Source organism: Bufo gargarizans, chromosome 1, assembly GCF_014858855.1.
Source record: "Bufo gargarizans isolate SCDJY-AF-19 chromosome 1, ASM1485885v1, whole genome shotgun sequence".
In the NCBI taxonomy this organism is placed as follows: domain Eukaryota; kingdom Metazoa; phylum Chordata; class Amphibia; order Anura; family Bufonidae; genus Bufo; species Bufo gargarizans.
Genome location: NC_058080.1, coordinates 460,423,264 through 460,442,083, shown reverse-complemented (window position 1 = coordinate 460,442,083; position 18,820 = coordinate 460,423,264). Strand labels below are relative to the sequence as shown.

The following is an 18,820-nucleotide window of genomic DNA, read 5'->3' as shown; positions in this document are numbered from 1 at the left end:
CAGACCGCCATGATGATTTTTCTGCCATCTCCCGTCTCTGCAGAGATTGACAAACAGACATTAGTTTCCCACATTTCCATCATCTTCACATCTTCTGAACACCCTTTCCTGCCACCCCAATACTATACTGCAGAAACAGTCCCCCTGGAAATACTACTACCACACAGATAGTGCCCCCAATACTGCACCCGCTGTGCCCCCAATACTATGCTGCAGAAACAGTCCCCCTGGAAATACTACTACCACACAGATAGTGCCCCCTTAAACATTGATTGGCACACAGTGCTCTAAAAAATAACTGTGCCCAGACACTAATAGTATAAAGATAATGTCCCCCAAAAATAATTGTGCTAAGCTGATACTATGCCAGGGTGCCCCCCAAAGTAACAGTGCTCCCCAAAATCCCACCAATAGAAATAATTCTCTGCCAGAGCACACTTAGTAGTAATAATGCCCCTTTAGTGCCCTAGTAATCATGTTCCTCATAGCCCCCCAGTAGTAGTAAAGCTCCCCATAATACCCCCTAGTAGTACTAATTCTCCCTATAATATGACAGTACATGAAATACCCCCGCTTAGTGCCCACAGTTGAGCTAATGTCTCCATAATGTATGCCAGTATAAAATACCCCTATATAGTGCCCCAGTAAATGCCCTCATAGTGCTCTTCTCCCCCTTCCCCATAGTGTACCGCATAATATGCCAGTAAAAAAATGCCCCTTCTTAGTGCCCCAGCAGATGCCCCTATAGTGCTCCTCTCCCCCACAATGTGCCAGTAAAAAAATGCCCCTTCTTAGTGCCACCATATGCCCCAATAGTGCTCCACTCCCCTATAGTGCCCCCAAATAATGCCCCATAGTGCCGCTCTCCCCTATAATGCCTCCCATAATGTGCCAGTAAAAAATGCCCCCTTAGTGCCACCAAATGCCATAGTGCCCCCCATAATGTTCCAATACAAAAGGCCCCTTTAGAGCCCCCACTTCCCCATAGTGCCCCCAAATAATGCCCCTATAGTAACACCAGATGCCCCATAGTGCTGCTCTCCCCTATAGTGCCCCCCAGAAGGTGCCAATAATAAAAAAAAAGCCACTTTAGAGCCCCAAAATACCCCCATAGTGCTCCTCTCCCCCATGGTGCCCCCCCATAATGTGCCAGTAAGGAATGCCCCCATAGTGCCAGCTCCTCCAATAGTGCCAGCTCCCCTCATAGTGCCAGCTCCCCCCATAGTGCCAGCTCCCCCCCATAGTGCCAGCTCTCCCCCCATAGTGCCAGCTCTCCCCCATAGTGCCAGTTCTCCCCCCATAGTGCCAGCTCCCCCCATAGTGGCAGCTCCCCCCATAGTGGCAGCTCCCCCTATAGTGCAAGCCCCCCATAGTGCCAGATCCCCCCAATAGCGCCAGATCCCCCCCAATAGCGCCAGATCCCCTCATAGTGCCAGCCCTCCCATAGTGCCAGCCCCCCCATAGTGCCAGCTCCCCCCATAGTGCCAGCTCTCCCCCCATAGTGCCAGCTCTCCGCCCATAGTGCCAGCTCTCCCCCCATAGTGCTAGCTCCTCCATAGTGCCAGCCCCCTATAGTGCAAGCCCCCCCCATAGTGCCAGATCCCCCCCAATAGTGCCAGATTCCCCCCAATAGCACCAGATCCCCCCATAGTGCCAGCCCCCCCATAGTGCTGGCTCCCCCATAGTGCCAGCCCCCCCTAATAGTGCCAGCCCCCCCTAATAGTGCCAGATCCCCCCAATAGTGCCAGATCCCCCCAATAGTGCCAGATCCCCCCCAATAGCGCCAGATCGCCCATAGTGCCAGCCCCACCCTAGTGCCAGCTCCCCCATAGTGCCAGCCCCCCCTAATAGTGCCAGATCCCCCCAATAGTGCCAGATACCCCCAATAGTGCCAGATCCCCCCCAATAGTGCCAGATCCCTCCAATAGTGTCAGCCCTCTTATAGTGCCAGCCCCCCAATAGTGCCAGATCCCCCCAATAGTGCCAGATCCCCCCCAATAGTGTCAGCCCCCCCTATAGTGCCAGATCCCTCCTATAGTGCCAGATCCCCCCCACATAGTGCCAGCTCCCCCCCCCCCCCCCCACATAGTGCCAGCTCCCCCTGCAAAGAAAACAAAAAAAAAACACTAATACTTACCTCCATCAGCAGCGATGCAGGCCTCTTCTGGCCTGTGTCCCTGCTGTGTGCCGCCCGATAATGACGTCATCGCGCTGCCTGAGCCAGCCTCTGATAGGCTGCAGGCATTAGTGCCTACGGCCTATCAGAAGAACAGGGGAGGGACACGCCTCTCCCTGAGTCCCTCCCCTGCCCCACAGCGCACAGCACCAGCCCGCCGCCGCTGCCGCAATTATATCCAGGGCCGCGCCGCCTGTGGTGATCGGCGGTGCGGCCCTGAAGAAAAAAATATATAAATAATTTTTTATAAAGATGGGCGGCCCAGCGGCGGTTTTTTTAGGGCGGCCTGGGGGGCAATTGCCTGCCTGCCCCCCGGCCCAGCCCGCCCCTGGCGCATTGTGACCAAACGTCTCCACTTTGGTCTTGTCTGTTCAAAGAACATTGTTCCAGAAGTCTTCTGGCTTGTGCCAAGTTCTTTATTAGATAGAAGAGGCTTTCTCCTGGCAACCCTTTCAAACAAGCCTTACTTGTTGAGTCTTTTTATAATCGTACTGACATGAACATTTAAAGGGGTTGTTTCACCTTGCAATTTGAGCATAGGGTGGATCTTTAGCTGTGCACTTTCAGTTCAACACTTCACCTGATTGATGGCATAGACAGCGCTGTTATCACGCTCACAGCTTGCCTGTGCCCTGCTTGCTCCCCTGGCTGCGAGTGAAAGGGCAAACTATATTACGACGTTAAAAGCAGGCCTGTCAGCCTGATGAAAGCCTAGATCCTGCACATATAATAGGTTAGTCCCCCCCATGCCTGGAGATGCTTTTTCTTGTGTTGAACAGCTACAAAGCTTCTGACATTGCCGAGAGCTGTTCAACACAGTACATAGGAGGTGGCTGGGGCAGGAGGGAGCTAGTGCGCATATGCAGGTATGAGAGCTCGATCCCTTGATCCAGGCCACCATACAAGCCAGCGCTGTACTTTCTAATGAGGAGACACGGCCAGGGCTGCTACATTACGTGGCCATAACACCTGACTGAATGCTCTAAAGGACTATCTAGGAGAGGAGCCAGCTTTGAAACATGAAGTATATTAGTAAGTTGTTTATTATAGGCTTATATTGAACATAACTATCATTGTGCCTAGTGAGACAACCCCTTTAACATAATAAATGAGGACTGTAGAGTCTAAGATTTAGCTCTTGGATTTTTTGCAATTTCTCTGAGCGTTTTATGGTTTGACCTTGGAATTTTGCTGGGACATTCATCCTTGGGAAGATTGTCAACGGTCTTGAATGTTTTCCACACATGGCCTTATAAATAGAGTTGAGAGGACATCTGGATGTTCTGGTTCGCTGGGTTCAGCCGAACTTCACCAAAAAGTTCGAGTTCGTGTCCCGAACTTGACCCCGAACCCCATTAACCCCTTAAGGACCGGGCTCATTTTCACCTTAAGGACCAGGCCATTTTTTGCAAATCTGACCAGTGTCACTTTAAGTGCTGATAACTTTAAAACACTTTGACTTATCCAGGCCATTCTGAGATTGTTTTTTCGTCACATATTGTACTTCATGACACTGGTAAAATAAAGTCAAAAAAATTAATTTTTTTGCATAATAAAATACCTAATTTACCAAAAATTTGGAAAAATTACCAAATTTCAAAGTTTCAGTTTCTCTACTTCTGTAATACATAGTAATACCCCCAAAAATTGTGATGACTTAACATTCCCCATATGTCTACTTCATGTTTGAATTATTTTGGGAATGATATTTTATTTTTTGGGGATGTTACAAGGCTTAGAAGTTTAGAAGCAAATCTTGAAATTTTTCAGAAATTTACAAAAACCCAATTTTTAGGGACCACTACAGCTCTGAAGTCGCTTTGCGAGGCTTACATAATAGAAACCGCCCAAAAATGACCCCATTCTATAAACTACACCCCTCAAGGTATTCAAAACTGATTTTACAAACTCCGTTAACCCTTTAGGTGTTGCACAAGAGTTATTGGCAAATTGGGATGAAATTTGAGAATTTCATTTTTTTGCCTAATTTTCCATTTTAACCCATTTTTTCCACTAACAAAGCAAGGGTTAACAGCCAAACAATACTGTATCTTTATTGCCCTGACTCTGCTGTTTACAGAAACACCCAATATGTGTCCGTAAACTACTGTACGGCCACACAGCGGGGCGTAGAGTGAAAGGTGCGCCGTATGGTTTTTGGAAGCCAGATTTTGCTGGACAGTTTTTTTGACACCATGTCCCATTTGAAGCCCCCTGATGCACCCCTAGAGTAGAAACTCCATAAAGTGACCCCATCTAAGAAACTACACCCCTCAAGGTATTCAAAACTGATTTTACAAACTTCGTTAACCCTTTAGGTGTTGCACAAGAGTTATTGGCAAATTGGGATGAAATTTGAGAATTTCATTTTTTTGCCTAATTTTCCATTTTAACCCATTTTTTCCACTAACAAAGCAAGGGTTAACAGCCAAACAAGACTGTATCTTTATTGCCCTGACTCTGCTGTTTACAGAAACACCCCAAATGTGGCCGTAAACTACTGTATGGCCACACAGCGGGGCGTAGAGTGAAAGGTGCGCCGTATGGTTTTTGGAAGCCAGATTTTGCTGGACAGTTTTTTTTGACACCATGTCCCATTTGAAGCCCCCCTGATGCACCCCTAGAGTAGAAACTCCAAAAAAGTGACCCCATCTAAGAAACTACACCCCTCAAGGTATTCAAAACTGATTTTACAAACTTTGTCAACCCTTTAGGTGTTGCACAAGATTTAATGGAAAATAGAGATACAATTTCAAAATTTCACTTTTTTGGCAGATTTTCCATTTTAATATTTTTTTTCCAGTTACAAAGCAAGGGTTAACAGCCAAACAAAACTCATTATTTATGGCCCTGATTCTGTAGTTTACAGAAACACCCCATATGTGGTCGTAAACTGCTGTACGGGCACACGGCAGGGCGCAGAAGGAAAGGAATGCCATACGGTTTTTGGAAGGCAGATTTTGCTGGACAGTTTTTTTGACACCATGTCCCATTTGAAGCCCCCCTGATGCACCCCTAGAGTAGAAACTACAAAAAAGTGACCCCATCTAAGAAACTACACCCCTCAAGGTATTCAAAACTGATTTTACAAACTTTGTCAACCCTTTAGGTGTTGCACAAGATTTAATGGAAAATAGAGATACAATTTCAAAATTTCACTTTTTTGGCAGATTTTCCATTTTAATATTTTTTTTCCAGTTACAAAGCAAGGGTTAACAGCCAAACAAAACTCATTATTTATGGCCCTGATTCTGTAGTTTACAGAAACACCCCATATGTGGTTGTAAACTGCTGTACGGGCACACGGCAGGGCGCAGAAGGAAAGGAATGCCATACGGTTTTTGGACGGCAGATTTTGCTGGACAGTTTTTTTGACACCATGTCCCATTTGAAGCCCCCCTGATGCACCCCTAGAGTAGAAACTCCAAAAAAGTGACCCCATTTTAGAAAGTACGGAATAGGGTGGCAGTATTGTTGGTACTAGTTTAGGGTACATATGATTTTTGGTTGCTCTATATTACACTTTTTGTGCGGCAAGGTAACAAGAAATAGCTTTTTTGGCACGTTTTTTTTTTGTTATTTACAACATTCATCTGACAGGTTAGATCATGTGGTAATTTTATAGAGCAGGTTGTCACGGACGCGGCGATACCTAATATGTATACAATTTTTTTTATTTATGTAAGTTTTATACAATAACTTCATTTTTAAAACCCAAAAATTGTTTAGTGTTTCCATAGTCTAAGAGCCATAGTTTTTTCAGTTTTTGGGCGATTATCTTGAGTAGGGTCTCATTTTTTGCGGGATGAGATGACGGTTTTATTGGTACTATTTTGGCGTACATGCGACTTTTTTGATCACTTTTATTACCTTTTTTGGGAAGTAAGGTGGGCAAAATTTCAATTTTCTTATAGTTTTTATTTTTTTATTTTTATGGCGTTCACCGTGCGGGGAAAGTAACATGACCGTTTTATAGATCAGGTCGTTACGGACGCGGCGATACCTAATATGTGTAGTGTATTTTTTTTTATTTTTTTTATTCAGTGATAAATGCTTTTTTATTTTATCTTAACTTTTTTCACTTTTTTTTAAAAAAAATTGGACCCAGACCCACTTGGTTCTTGAAGATACAGTGGGTCTGATGTCTGTAAAATACAGTACAGAACCTATATAGGTTTCTGCACTGTATTTTACTTACACTGAACAGATCTATGCTTTCAGCACAGATCTGTTCAGCACCATGGACAGCAGGACGCCTGAGCAGGCGTCCTGTTGCCATGGGAACCTTCCCCGTCTGTCACAACTTCGCAGACGGGGAAGGTTGAGGACGGGGCTTCGGGGGGCTCTCTGGGGGCTCTCTCCCTCTCCCATCGGGGGGCTGCAAAGGCACAGCAGCCCCCCGATCGGAGAGGGAGGGAGCTCCTTGCGCTGTTAACCTTTTCCATACAGCGGTCCATACGGACCGCTGCATGGAAAGGGTTAAACGGCTGACATCGCATCACCGATGTCAGCCGTTTATACCAGGGTGCCAGCAATGTGCTGGCACCCTGGTATAACGCACTAGACGCCAACGATTATGCAATGGGAGGCGGGCGGGGGATCGCGATCCCGCCTGCCGCACCGCCCGCCTCCCGCAACGCCCCCACCGCCTGCGACGCCCCCCCTGCACCACCCGCCGCCATCAAATCATGCAGGGGTGCAGGGGGGGGTGCGCAATATTGATTTTAGGCACTCTGAAGTTTCTGATCCCCGCGGGCAGGGACCGCGGGGATCAGAAACTGCAAAAAGCGCAGCAAACCGCAGGTCTGAATTGACCTGCGGTTTGCTGCGATCGCCGACACGGGGGGGTCAAATGACCCCCCCCCTGCATTGTTACGGGATGCCGGCTGAATGATTTCAGCCGGCGTCCCGTTCCGATTAACCCCCGCGGCGCCGGAATGCAGATTTTAAGTCAGGACGTACCGGTACGTCCTCGGTCCTTAAGGACTCGGGAAATAGGGCGTACCGGTACGTCCTCGGTCCTTAAGGGGTTAAAGTCAATAGGGACCCGAACTTATGGGCACTAAAATGGCTCTAAAAAAGTCCTGGACATGGCTAGAGGGCTGCAAAAGGAAACAAAATGGGGGTAAGAGTAGGACAAGTGCCCTGCAAACAAATGTGGATAGGGAAATAACTTAAAATAATATAAAATACATAAAAATAAATGTTCTAAACCTGAGCACAAGTGACTGACAGTGGCACCTGCCACCCCGCAAACAGAGGATGTGGCAGCAACACCTCCACGTATTTCACCGTCACTAAGCATTTCCACACTGTCCAATGGAAGCGTTCAGCTGTCCATCTCCCAAACACTGGAGAAAGAGGAAGTACCCCCCCTACCCAACCGCGATCCCTGGCCCTGAATGCCAGGATTTCAAAATTCCTGGCCTTTGAAATGCTGTCATTCCGTCTGGTGGAGATGGAGACTTTTAAACCTATAAAACTTACAGCAGTGGCTGTCCCACAGTACGTAGTTCCCAGCCGCCACTACTTTTCCAGGCGAGTCATCCATTCCCTGCACAACCAAGTAGGGGACAAAATCAGGTGTGCACTGCGCAATGCCATCTGTGGCAAGGTCCACATAACCATCAATACTTAGACCAGTAAGCACGGTCAGGGACGTTATATCTCCTTAACAGCACACTGGGTAAATGCAGTGGCAGCTGGGCCTGAGGCGGATAGCAGTTTGGCGCATGTCCTTCCGCCCCCGAGGATTGCAGGGCATTTCTCTTTGCCTCCGCTTCCTCCTCCTCTACCACCTCCTCATCTGCTCAGCGTAACACCTTCACCACCAACTTCAGCACAGCCAGGGGGAAACGACAGCAGGCTGTTTTGAAACACATCTGTTTGGGTGAAAAAACCCACACCGCGCAGGAGCTGTGGACAGGCATGGAACAACAGACCGATGATTGGATGGTGCCACTGAGCCTCAAGCCGGGCCTGGTGGTGTGCAATAATGGGCAAAATCTCGTAGCAGCCCTGGGCCTAGCAGGTTTGACGCATATCCCTTGCCTGGCGCATGTGCTGATTTTGGTGGTGCAGAAATTCCTGAACACCTGGTGGCACACTGCGACATGCGACATGCTGCATTTCGAGTGGATTTTTACGACTGGCGCGTCGCAGTTGCAGCATGTCGCAGTGCGACACAGACTATCATAATTTAAAATTGACACGTGACAAATGTCATTGTGTAGACCTAGCCTTAGATCATTGATGATGTGTTTCTTTTATATAGGTGGTCACATTTGCTGATCATTAGTAAATTGAGTGCCTTTGATTAGCAGTACCTGGCTGCTACCTACCCTCATAATTCCAATAGAAGCAGTAAAGGTGTACTTAATTTTTACACACACCTTCGGCATTTTGGCCTATTTTTTGTTAAATACAATGTGATTTGTCATGTGTTGTTCATGTGAGGTTGTATTTACCTAACTTCAAGACCTTCTAAGGACCATATTTTTTTTTTATGTCCTATGTATACATGTTATTTATATATACAAAAAATATATGTATTCATGTTATGTATTTTCAATAAAAGAGACTGTTGTGGGCAGTTATTCAAATGTTATTTGGAGTTGTAGTCTTTATTTGAGGAATGGGGGATATGATGGAGGGGAGTGGTGTAGCTGGCCAGCTAAGACCTGTCCTAGGTTGCTATCATAGCTTATATGTTTATACAGCTAGACCTGCCAATAACCTTAATACAGTTCCTATGTTAGTGTGTTAAAGACAAAAGCAGAGTTATTTACATTCATGTTTGGATGTCATATAACTGATATATATATATATATATATATATATATATATATGTATATATATATATATATATATATATATATATATAAATATATTGTGTTCACAGAAGCAGAAAAGATAATATGCCTTTAAGATTTATTATATGGATGTGAGGTAAGCTCAATGACACAGCAGAAACAACAGAAAGCATAGAATTAAACTGTTGTTGCTGGGCAGGAGTCTACACCAATCACAGCCAGCCTCACAAACAGCAGGAGTCTTGGCCAATCACAGCCAGCCTCACACATAGCCTGTGTGGGAAATTCCCTAGCAGGAGCTGCTAGAAATTATTATTCACCAGAGAGAGAAGCTGAACAGACAATCACTCCACTAAGAGCTGTATTTTATGGTAGCAGAGAGGCCAAAATAAGTATTTAAAACGGATATATAATGTTCCTACTGTTAATATAGTGATTAGAACTGTATACTGAACTAGTTATATGTGTGTTTACTTACAGTTCCACCAATTGAAAACTACAAAGTTCAAAATCCAAATTCAAATTTCATATTGCAATCCAAATTGCATACAACCGTACCAGATCATACTCAACCAATCTGCAAATAGTTACTGCTAACTGCATACTGCAAATTGCGACCAAATTCAGCAAGTGAACTATTAGTTAGACCTCAGATATACCTCTCAGAGAGATCATAAAGTGCTTAAATAACTTAAAGTACAGATACTCAAGAGAGAAATATATCCATCATTTTATGTTGAATGACAAGATTGAACAGTTGAATCACCATCTTATGCATACCGCCATTTTATGATACTTTATTCAACATGTGTTATGTACATGGACTATCTGCTGCGGAGGCCGCAGTGTTATATATGAAGAAAAGTTGAAGTTAATAAAGAAGTTATTTCAAGCATGTAGTGTGCTCTTTAAACCTATTGTTTCCATAGAACGGCACTAGAGGAATTACAGAGTAATAAACAGTCTGGTTAGACTAAAAAGTCAGAGATATCAAAATTCTTCTAATGCCACAGCGCAAAAGGCACTTTATAGTGCTGTGCCTGCCACAAGTGGTATGAAATTTGAATGCACAGCCAGAGTGTACTCAGTAACACTCACAGTCATGAGTCTCAGACAGAAAACGGACATGAATGGTGCATGGTTCCAGAACTGAGTGAATTGCACTATTATTTAATGTGCCAGTATGCTATGCGGGTGCACAGTACAGATAGTACATAAATTACTGCTGTATGAATCAGGTCTTAAGCTAAGAAAAACAGTTAATTATAGCATACTTTAATGAACGTATAATTTTGTCTTCTTTTTAAAGGATAGAAACTCAAAACCAAACATGCCAAACCCACTTACGTTCTAATGACAACCATGAAGCTGTATGCAATGGTGCCAATTCCAACTAATAAGTAAGAAAGAGGTAACCTAAACTGCAGCCATCCAATGGTCCTTTGACTATTGTAATAACCATAAAAGAGGACAGAATACTGAGCAAATCCCTGTAAGATGTAAAAAGAGGGTTAAATAAAATGTGCTCACAATGTAAGGAATGATGCATTTCGCCACACTATAATGATATAACATTTCCTGAAAAGGGGTATGATTTGAATTATTGAAAACAAACAGATAAACACAAGGGCCATGTATTCTGAAAAAGCATCTATTCATAAAATTTTATAGGTAAAACACTTACGCTAAAATCATACAGGGTAGCAAAATTCATAGCAGAGGACTGTTCTGCTCTGGGAACTGTTTTTCTTGGAATTGAACCATATGGTTTCCCCATCAATGCCTATAAACAGTGGACATACAAATGAGGAATATGGATTTTCAAAAATTAATGTAGTCAGTACTATCAGGAAAATATCTTACTCTCTGTATGGATGAAGTAAACAAGTTTTAGCACTTATGTTACAACAAATTAAGTTTGTAACTTTGAGAGATCCCTCTTTAGTCACCAAATATAGATGTATTTGTAAATAAAAATTACCCCAATCAAACTCAATCTACATAAGACTAAGAAAAGTAATTTATAGATTTATCTAACATAATGAAAAATGCATGATCTAATGCGCCTCAGCATAATTTAGATACAGTATTATAGTTTATATACAGTACAGACCAAAAGTTTGGACACACCTTCTCATTCAAAGAGTTTTCTTTATTTTCATGACTATGAAAATTGTAGATTCACACTGAAGGCATCAAAACTATGAATTAACACATGTGGAATTATATACATAACAAAAAAGTGTGAAACAACTGAAAATATGTAATATTCTAGGTTCTTCAAAGTAGCCACCTTTTGCTTTGATTACTGCTTTGCACACTCTTGGCATTCTCTTGATGAGCTTCAAGAGGTAGTCACCTGAAATGGTCTTCCAACAATCTTGAAGGAGTTCCCAGAGATGCTTAGCACTTGTTGGCCCTTTTGCCTTCTGCGGTCCAGCTCACCCCAAACCATCTCGATTGGGTTCAGGTCCGGTGACTGTGGAGGCCAGGTCATCTGGCGCAGCACCCCATCACCCTCCTTCATGGTCAAATAGCCCTTACACAGCCTGGAGGTGTGTTTGGGGTCATTGTCCTGTTGAAAAATAAATGATGGTCCAACTAAACGCAAACTGGATGGAATAGCATGCCGCTGCAAGATGCTGTGGTAGCCATGCTGGTTCAGTATGCCTTCAATTTTGAATAAATCCCCAACCGTGTCACCAACAAAACACCCCCACACCATCACACCTCCTCCATGCTTCACGGTGGGAACCAGGCATGTAGAGTCCATCCGTTCACCTTTTCTGCATCGCACAAAGACACGGTGGTTGGAACCAAAGATCTCAAATTTGGACTCATCAGACCAAAGCACAGATTTCCACTGGTCTAATGTCCATTCCTTGTGTTCTTTAGCCCAAACAAGTCTCTTCTGCTTGTTGCCTGTCCTTAGCAGTGGTTTCCTAGCAGATATTCTACCATGAAGGCCTGATTCACACAGTCTCCTCTTAACAGTTGTTCTAGAGATGTGTCTGCTGCTAGAACTCTGTGTGGCATTGACCTGGTCTCTAATCTGAGCTGCTGTTAACCTGCGATTTCTGAGGCTGGTGACTCGGATGAACTTATCCTCCGCAGCAGAGGTGACTCTTGGTCTTCCTTTTGTGGGGCGGTCCGCATGTGAGCCAGTTTCTTTGTAGCACTTGATGGTTTTTGTGACTGCACTTGGGGACACTTTCAACGTTTTTCCAATTTTTCGGACTGACTGACCTTCATTTCTTAAAGTAATGATGGCCACTCGTTTTTCTTTACTAAGCTGTTTTTCTTGCCATAATACAAATTCTAACAGTCTATTCAGTAGGACTATCAGCTGTGTATCCACCTGACTTCTTCACAACGCAACTGATGGTCCCAACCCCATTTATAAGGAAAGAAATCCCACTTATTAAACCTGACAGGGCACACCTGTGAAGTGAAAACCATTTCAGGTGACTACCTCTTGAAGCTCATCAAGAGAATGCCAAGCGTGTGCAAAGCAGTAATCAAAGCAAAAGGTGACTACTTTGAAGAACCTAGAATATGACATATTTTCAGTTGTTTCACACTTTTTTGTTATGTATATAATTCCACATGTGTTAATTCATAGTTTTGATGCCTTCAGTGTGAATCTCCAATTTTCATAGTCATGAAAATAAAGAAAACTCTTTGAATGAGAAGGTGTGTAAAAACTTTTGGTCTGTACTGTACTTTTTGATCAAAATGCATAAGCCTACTCACCACATCAAGGTGACCTCTTTCAAATGGATCCCTAATCCAAAATGGCACAGCATCACATAGTGACTACTGCAGCTACAACACTGCACCTGCAGAAAGTGCAACCCCTGCTGTCAGACTAAGCCCCCCATGGCACTGGGTGACACCAACCCACAGGCACAGTGCCACAGCAACAGCAGCCACTGTGCAGCACTGCCCTATGTAAACACCTCTCAATGTGGTCTCAGAAGCTAACTGTTCACATGGGGCAGTGCTGCATGGCGGCTGTCGTTGCTGTGGTGCTATACTTGTGGGTTGGTGCGGCCCAGTGACAGGGGAGGCTTAGCCTGACGGAAAGAGTCTTGCTGGGTTGCGCCGCCTGCAGATGCTGTTTTGGGCCACTCAAAAGAGGTCACCTTGACATAGTTAGCGGGCTTATGCATTTTGATCAAAAAGTATACAAAATACCTCATGTACTGTTTATACATTATGCTGAGAAGCATTAGATTGATCAATGCATAGCATTGATTGATTTCTTGTAGAAATCCTTTGATTGCTGTTTAGTGTTAAAAACAAGTCACAAACTAGAACTTTTGAAGAATGTTGGATACATGCTTAGATGGATTTGGTTTCCATCAGTTTAAGTTTATCTCATTTGCTGCTGCGTTACACTGGATGAATGATGTGTGCGGTTATAACCAATTTAAAACACATAAAGACCAATGAGAAAAGTACGGCACTAGAGGCAGAGCAAGCTCTGAAACTGCCACAATTGAATGAAGAATAAAAAAAAAATTACATATATTTTAGGATTGTTTCTATTCAGCACCCACAAAAGAATGAAGACTGTGAGTATCTACAATATATTACTCATTAACAGCTAATATATCCAAGATGCAGATAAATATTTTGAATTCAATACCTCAGGCACCATGACAAGACCAAATGTCAGTCCAAAGAGTATCATGTTAATTCCATACATCCAGCGAAGAAAAATGAAATAAGATGCAACTGAAGAGCCAAAGTGACCTGGTTATAGAAGTATAATATAGGATTATGGTTGGCTTAACAGTCATAGATATTAACTTGTTAAAAACACAGCTCATAACTACTTCACAGGTTCAATTTTGGAAAGTATAGATGCTAAGACCTACTAGAAATTCACAAGTGGTACTCTTCCATTTATAACACCTAATCCTTACCCATATATAAAGACATTTCCTGAAAGGTGTCCACAGTGAGTTTTAAATGACTGCAATCTGAACTGATAATTGATTTTCTGTATCTCATTGTGACCTAAATAACTAATCAAGCTTGGGTTGAGTATGTGTAACAATCTCTGCTCCAGAAGCCAGGCAAAGACATAGGAGAGGGCATAGCCTCAGAGTTGTGCTGACCTGCTCTTGCTCCTCACATGGAGCAGAGATACAGAAGGGAGCTTGGCTTGAACTCCAATCAGTGAGATCTGCGCTCTACTTAAATCATACCAAGAGAATGTCAGTTATTGTACTATCAACCCAGTTCCTGTGTGCTAGATTACTCTGTGCATTTCGTTAGTACTTTTATTTTTACCCAACTTGTCTACCCAAATTTTCTTTCAATTCTTCTTGCCTGCTACATTGGTTGACCTGGGACTGTTTAGCTTTACCTTTGTCTCTCTTGGTTTTAACTTGGCTTGTTTCTGTCATTGCTATCGGTGACTGTTTTGGCAATGATGTCTTACTGCTGTCAACGATCCCATCTAGTATGGCTACTCAACCTTTCCATTTCACCTGCTAGCAGGTACATGGTAAATACAAGATTGGATTCCATACCATCTGCAGGGACTCTTGAGGGTTAACTAGTTAGTTTCCTGAGTGGGATCACCCTTATCCGGGCAGCTTTTCTGCTTTAGTGTAGTGATAGGGAAGTAGCAAAGCAAGTTTGCCAGCTCTTGTTGAACTGGGTACCTAGTGGCAAGTCTCGTAGTGGATGCGCAGTTTCCTCGACTGGTTATCTGTACAGTATGCCCCTGTAAGATGCCGTTAAAAGGTCTTAACAAACAATACTAATGTATAGTCAGGTCCAGTCTGACCATATAAATAGGCTTTAGCAGGGTAGGTAAAAGTGATAGCAAATAATCTAATAAGTTATGGACCAGGCCTACACTAGCAGTTTTTGCAGTATGTATTTTGACAGACATGACAAAAGTCATAATTCCAAAAAGCAATATTATCAGGAAGATGGACATATGCATTTAGCCAAGCAGATTTATGAGTAAACACAATGGAGTTTCTGCACTGCTGGCATTACTACATCTATCACAAATCTTCATATCTTTACCATTTTGAGGGTAAGGTATAATACCTTGAAATGTCCATTACATAAACTTATAAGTTAACCATAATAAAAATCAGATTTGTGAAATTTTCTATTACTGAGATAAGTCAATTAACAAATTAAATAAAAAGAGCTTTCTGGAACTTAAGTATCGATGACCTGTTACGTAATGTCCATCGGTCACATGGCCTTTGTGTAGCTCAGTCCCATTAAAGTGAATAGGAGTGAGCAGCAATACCAAGCACAGTCGCTATATAACATACGGTGCTGTACTTGGTGTACCATGAACAGGCTGCAGGGGGCGTCCCAGAGATGTGCCCCTTCAAACAGCTGATCAGTGGGGGTGCAGAGAGTTGGACCCCCACGATCAGATACTGATGACCTATCCTGAGGATAACTCCTTTACTTTCTTAGTATTTTATTTATTACAAGTGCTATTTTCGGTTTCTAAAGCACTACCAAAAATTCAGGTAAAATTGGATTCTATTGGCATGCCGTAACATGCACTTACTTTCAATTTCCTTGATTTTCATTTCCCATGGTATGCAGGCCATTTTGAAATTTTCAAAATCTCTTTGAAACTTCATCCATTTCTGGAGGGTAAAAACAAAATTTGAATTATTATTATTATTATTTTTTGTAGTAGTACTTCAAATACTGTATTTGCTACAGATATTTAAATCTCTTTTCAGATTGTGATATCTTGTGTTTACATCACTGCAACTAAATACATATGATTGTAATAGACAACTATTAAAACTATGGCATTTACATTAATTATGAGAAAGCTACAGCATTAAAGGGGTTCTCCACTTTAAACAAGCTGTTCATAGGGTATCCCACTGCTCAGATCCCCCAGCAATCAGCTGTAATGTGAGTGAACCTATCAGCAGGTCTTCAGTTCCAATGAAGCACCACCTCAAAGGAAATTAAGCATTACATGGTACTATTGATATTAATGAGCAACCCAAAGTAATACAGGGCAGATTTCTAGCATAGGCAAGTGTGTGTGTCTGCCACATCCTACAGAACACTCAGGCTACAGGCAAGAAGAGAACCGTAGCTTGTACCACTGTATGTGACACAGAAGCAGGGTGGCACAGTGCAGTTCACTGTGACTCTGGTTGCCATGTATACTCGCTTTAGTCGCTCTCGCATACTCGCTGCGGGTTCCTTCTGTATAGGCTGGTTGCTTTGAACTACGTATAGTTTACAGCCTCCTGTGTGTGAACTGTGGTTTGTGTATGCATGCTCCCGTGTCCATATCACTGTGTACTTCCTGACACTTGTGCCATGCAGTGATGAGCGGGAGGTGCCATATTCGATTTCGCGATATTTCGCGAATATTCGAATGAATATTCGTGTTATATTCGTTGAAATCGAATATTCGTAATTATTCCAATTTTTGCGAATAATATGAGATTTATTTTTCGTGTATTGCGATTATTTATCTTGATAGTATAAGGCAACATTCCTATGCTAATTGACTATGGATAGGCTAATATGTGTATTTTACGAAATTTCGTGATATTGCTCTAACTTCGTCTCTTAGAATATTACAAATATTCTAAAAGAAGAAGTTAGAGCAATATTACAAAATTTCGTAAAATACACATATAGATTGTAATTTAGCTAATATAGTGCTATAATCCCTTTTTTTTCCTCTAATTTTTTTTTGCCTCTTCTGAACTTAAGTTTTGTAAAATATGTACACTATTAAAAAATATTACTATAGCAGTATATTAGCTTAAATACAATCTATGTGTATTTTACGAAATTTCGTAATATTGCTCTAACTTCGTCTTTTAGAATATTCGTAATATTGCTCTAACTTCGTCTTTCAGAATATTACGAATATTCTAAAAGACGAAGTTAGAGCAATATTAAGAACATTTGCAAAAGTCGAAATTACGATGCGAGTAATATAACACGAAATAATCGCATGAAGATTTCAACTTAGCACTGTTATATTCCATATTCTAGCCTAATATGGAATATAGCTGTGCTAAGTTAGCACTGCTATATTCCATATTAGGCTAGACTATGGAGTATAGCAGTGCTAAGTTGAAATCTTCTTGCGATTATTTCATGTTATATTACTCGCATCGCAATTTCGACTTTTGCAAATGTTCTTAATATTGCTCTAACTTCGTCTTTTAGAATATTCGTAATATTCTAAAAGACGAAGTTAGAGCAATATTACGAAATTTCGTAAAATACACATAGATTGTATTTAAGCTAATATACTGCTATAGTAATATTTTTTAATAGTGTACATATTTTACAAAACTTAAGTTCAGAAGAGGCAAAAAAAAAATTAGAGGAAAAAAAGGGATTATAGCACTATATTAGCTAAATTACAATCTATATGTGTATTTTACGAAATTTCGTAATATTGCTCTAACTTCGTCTTTAAGAATATTCGTAATATTGCTTTAACTTCGTCTTTCAGAATATTATGAATATTCTAAAAGACGAAGTTAGAGCAATATTAAGAACATTTGCAAAAGTCGAAATTGCGATGTGAGTAATATAACACGAAATAATCGCAAGAAGATTTCAACTTAGCACTGCTATACTCCATAGTCTAGCCTAATATGGAATATAGCAGTGCTAACTTAGCACAGCTATATTCCATATTAGGCTAGAATATGGAATATAGCAGTGCTAAGTTGAAATCTTCATGCGATTATTTAGTGTTATATTACTCGCATCGCAATTTCGACTATTGCGAAATTTCGTAAAATACACATATAGATTAGATTGTAATTGAGCTAATATGGAATATAGCAGTAAGTTGAAAACGCCACTGACTGGAGCAGCCAGGAATCCAAAGGACAGGTAAGAACAACTTTAGGGAAGTGGGAAAGAAAAAAATATAATAATAAAAAAAAAAATATCCGCGAAAAAAAATCGCAATTCGAATATTCGCGCTCAACACTAGTGCCATGTAGGCTGGCTGCATCCATTCTGCGTACTGGCTGTGGGTGGTTCCCATGCATGCTGGTTTGTGTGATGCGTGCTAGCTGTGGCCTTGTGTGTGAACGTGGGCCAGTATATAAGGATGTTCTATGTTCTTGTTTGTCTTGGTTCGTGTGGGGTTAATGTTCCGTGGTGCAATTTTATAAACTATACCCCTCAACAGATTCAATTCTGATTTTATAATCTTTGTCAATCCTAATTAAAGGAAAATAGAGGAGAAATTTCAAAATGTCACTTTTTTAGTGATGAGCGAATGTTTAAAAAATTCGATTCACCGGTTCGCCGAATTTTGGGGGAAAAATTAGGTTTGATCCGAATTTATTTGCGGCGAATCGCGTTTAAAAAGGGCTATTTCCTGGCTGCAGAGAGCCTTTATATTGGTGTAGAACACTGTGCCTTGCAGTAACAAGCATAGGGAGTCTGCTGTGGTAGTGAAACAATACTGTCAGTCAGTATGACATGCAGATGACAGGCGTCACTCTTATTTGGGCAGTCACGGGGCCAAAACTGACCAAATAACTCAAGTGTGAACTCAGCCTTACAGGTCCATGTTAGCGTCAAGAAGAAGCGCACTCCTTTTACACTATCGGCAGCTGATTCCACATAGATGTCTACAGAACGTGTTCTATTAAAACGCTTATACAAGTAGAGCCCCCTGACAGAGTAGAGAGGGTGTCAGCACTAAGTTTGTGTTGACATCACTAATTATTTTGCCCTTCCTCTGATCCGTCAGAACAATAACACACAAAAAATGGATCCTGTCTGTGAAGCAAACGAGGTGCAGAACAGCGGACACTGCAGT

The 18,820-nt window shown here is 42.1% G+C and overlaps 1 protein-coding gene across 1 annotated transcript in view; it reads right to left on the bottom strand.

Annotated features, from left to right (window-relative positions):
• LOC122927839 (transmembrane channel-like protein 1) overlaps window positions 1–18,820 on the bottom strand; it is a 112,602-nt gene that overhangs the window by 68,193 nt on the left and 25,589 nt on the right. Inside the window, exons 4-7 of the mRNA XM_044280113.1 lie at window positions 15,548–15,629; window positions 13,640–13,746; window positions 10,673–10,771; window positions 10,336–10,478 (exon numbers count right to left, since the gene is read on the bottom strand). Coding sequence (XP_044136048.1) covers window positions 10,336–10,478; window positions 10,673–10,771; window positions 13,640–13,746; window positions 15,548–15,629 — 431 coding nt within the window. The remainder of the gene's footprint in view (window positions 1–10,335; window positions 10,479–10,672; window positions 10,772–13,639; window positions 13,747–15,547; window positions 15,630–18,820) is intronic.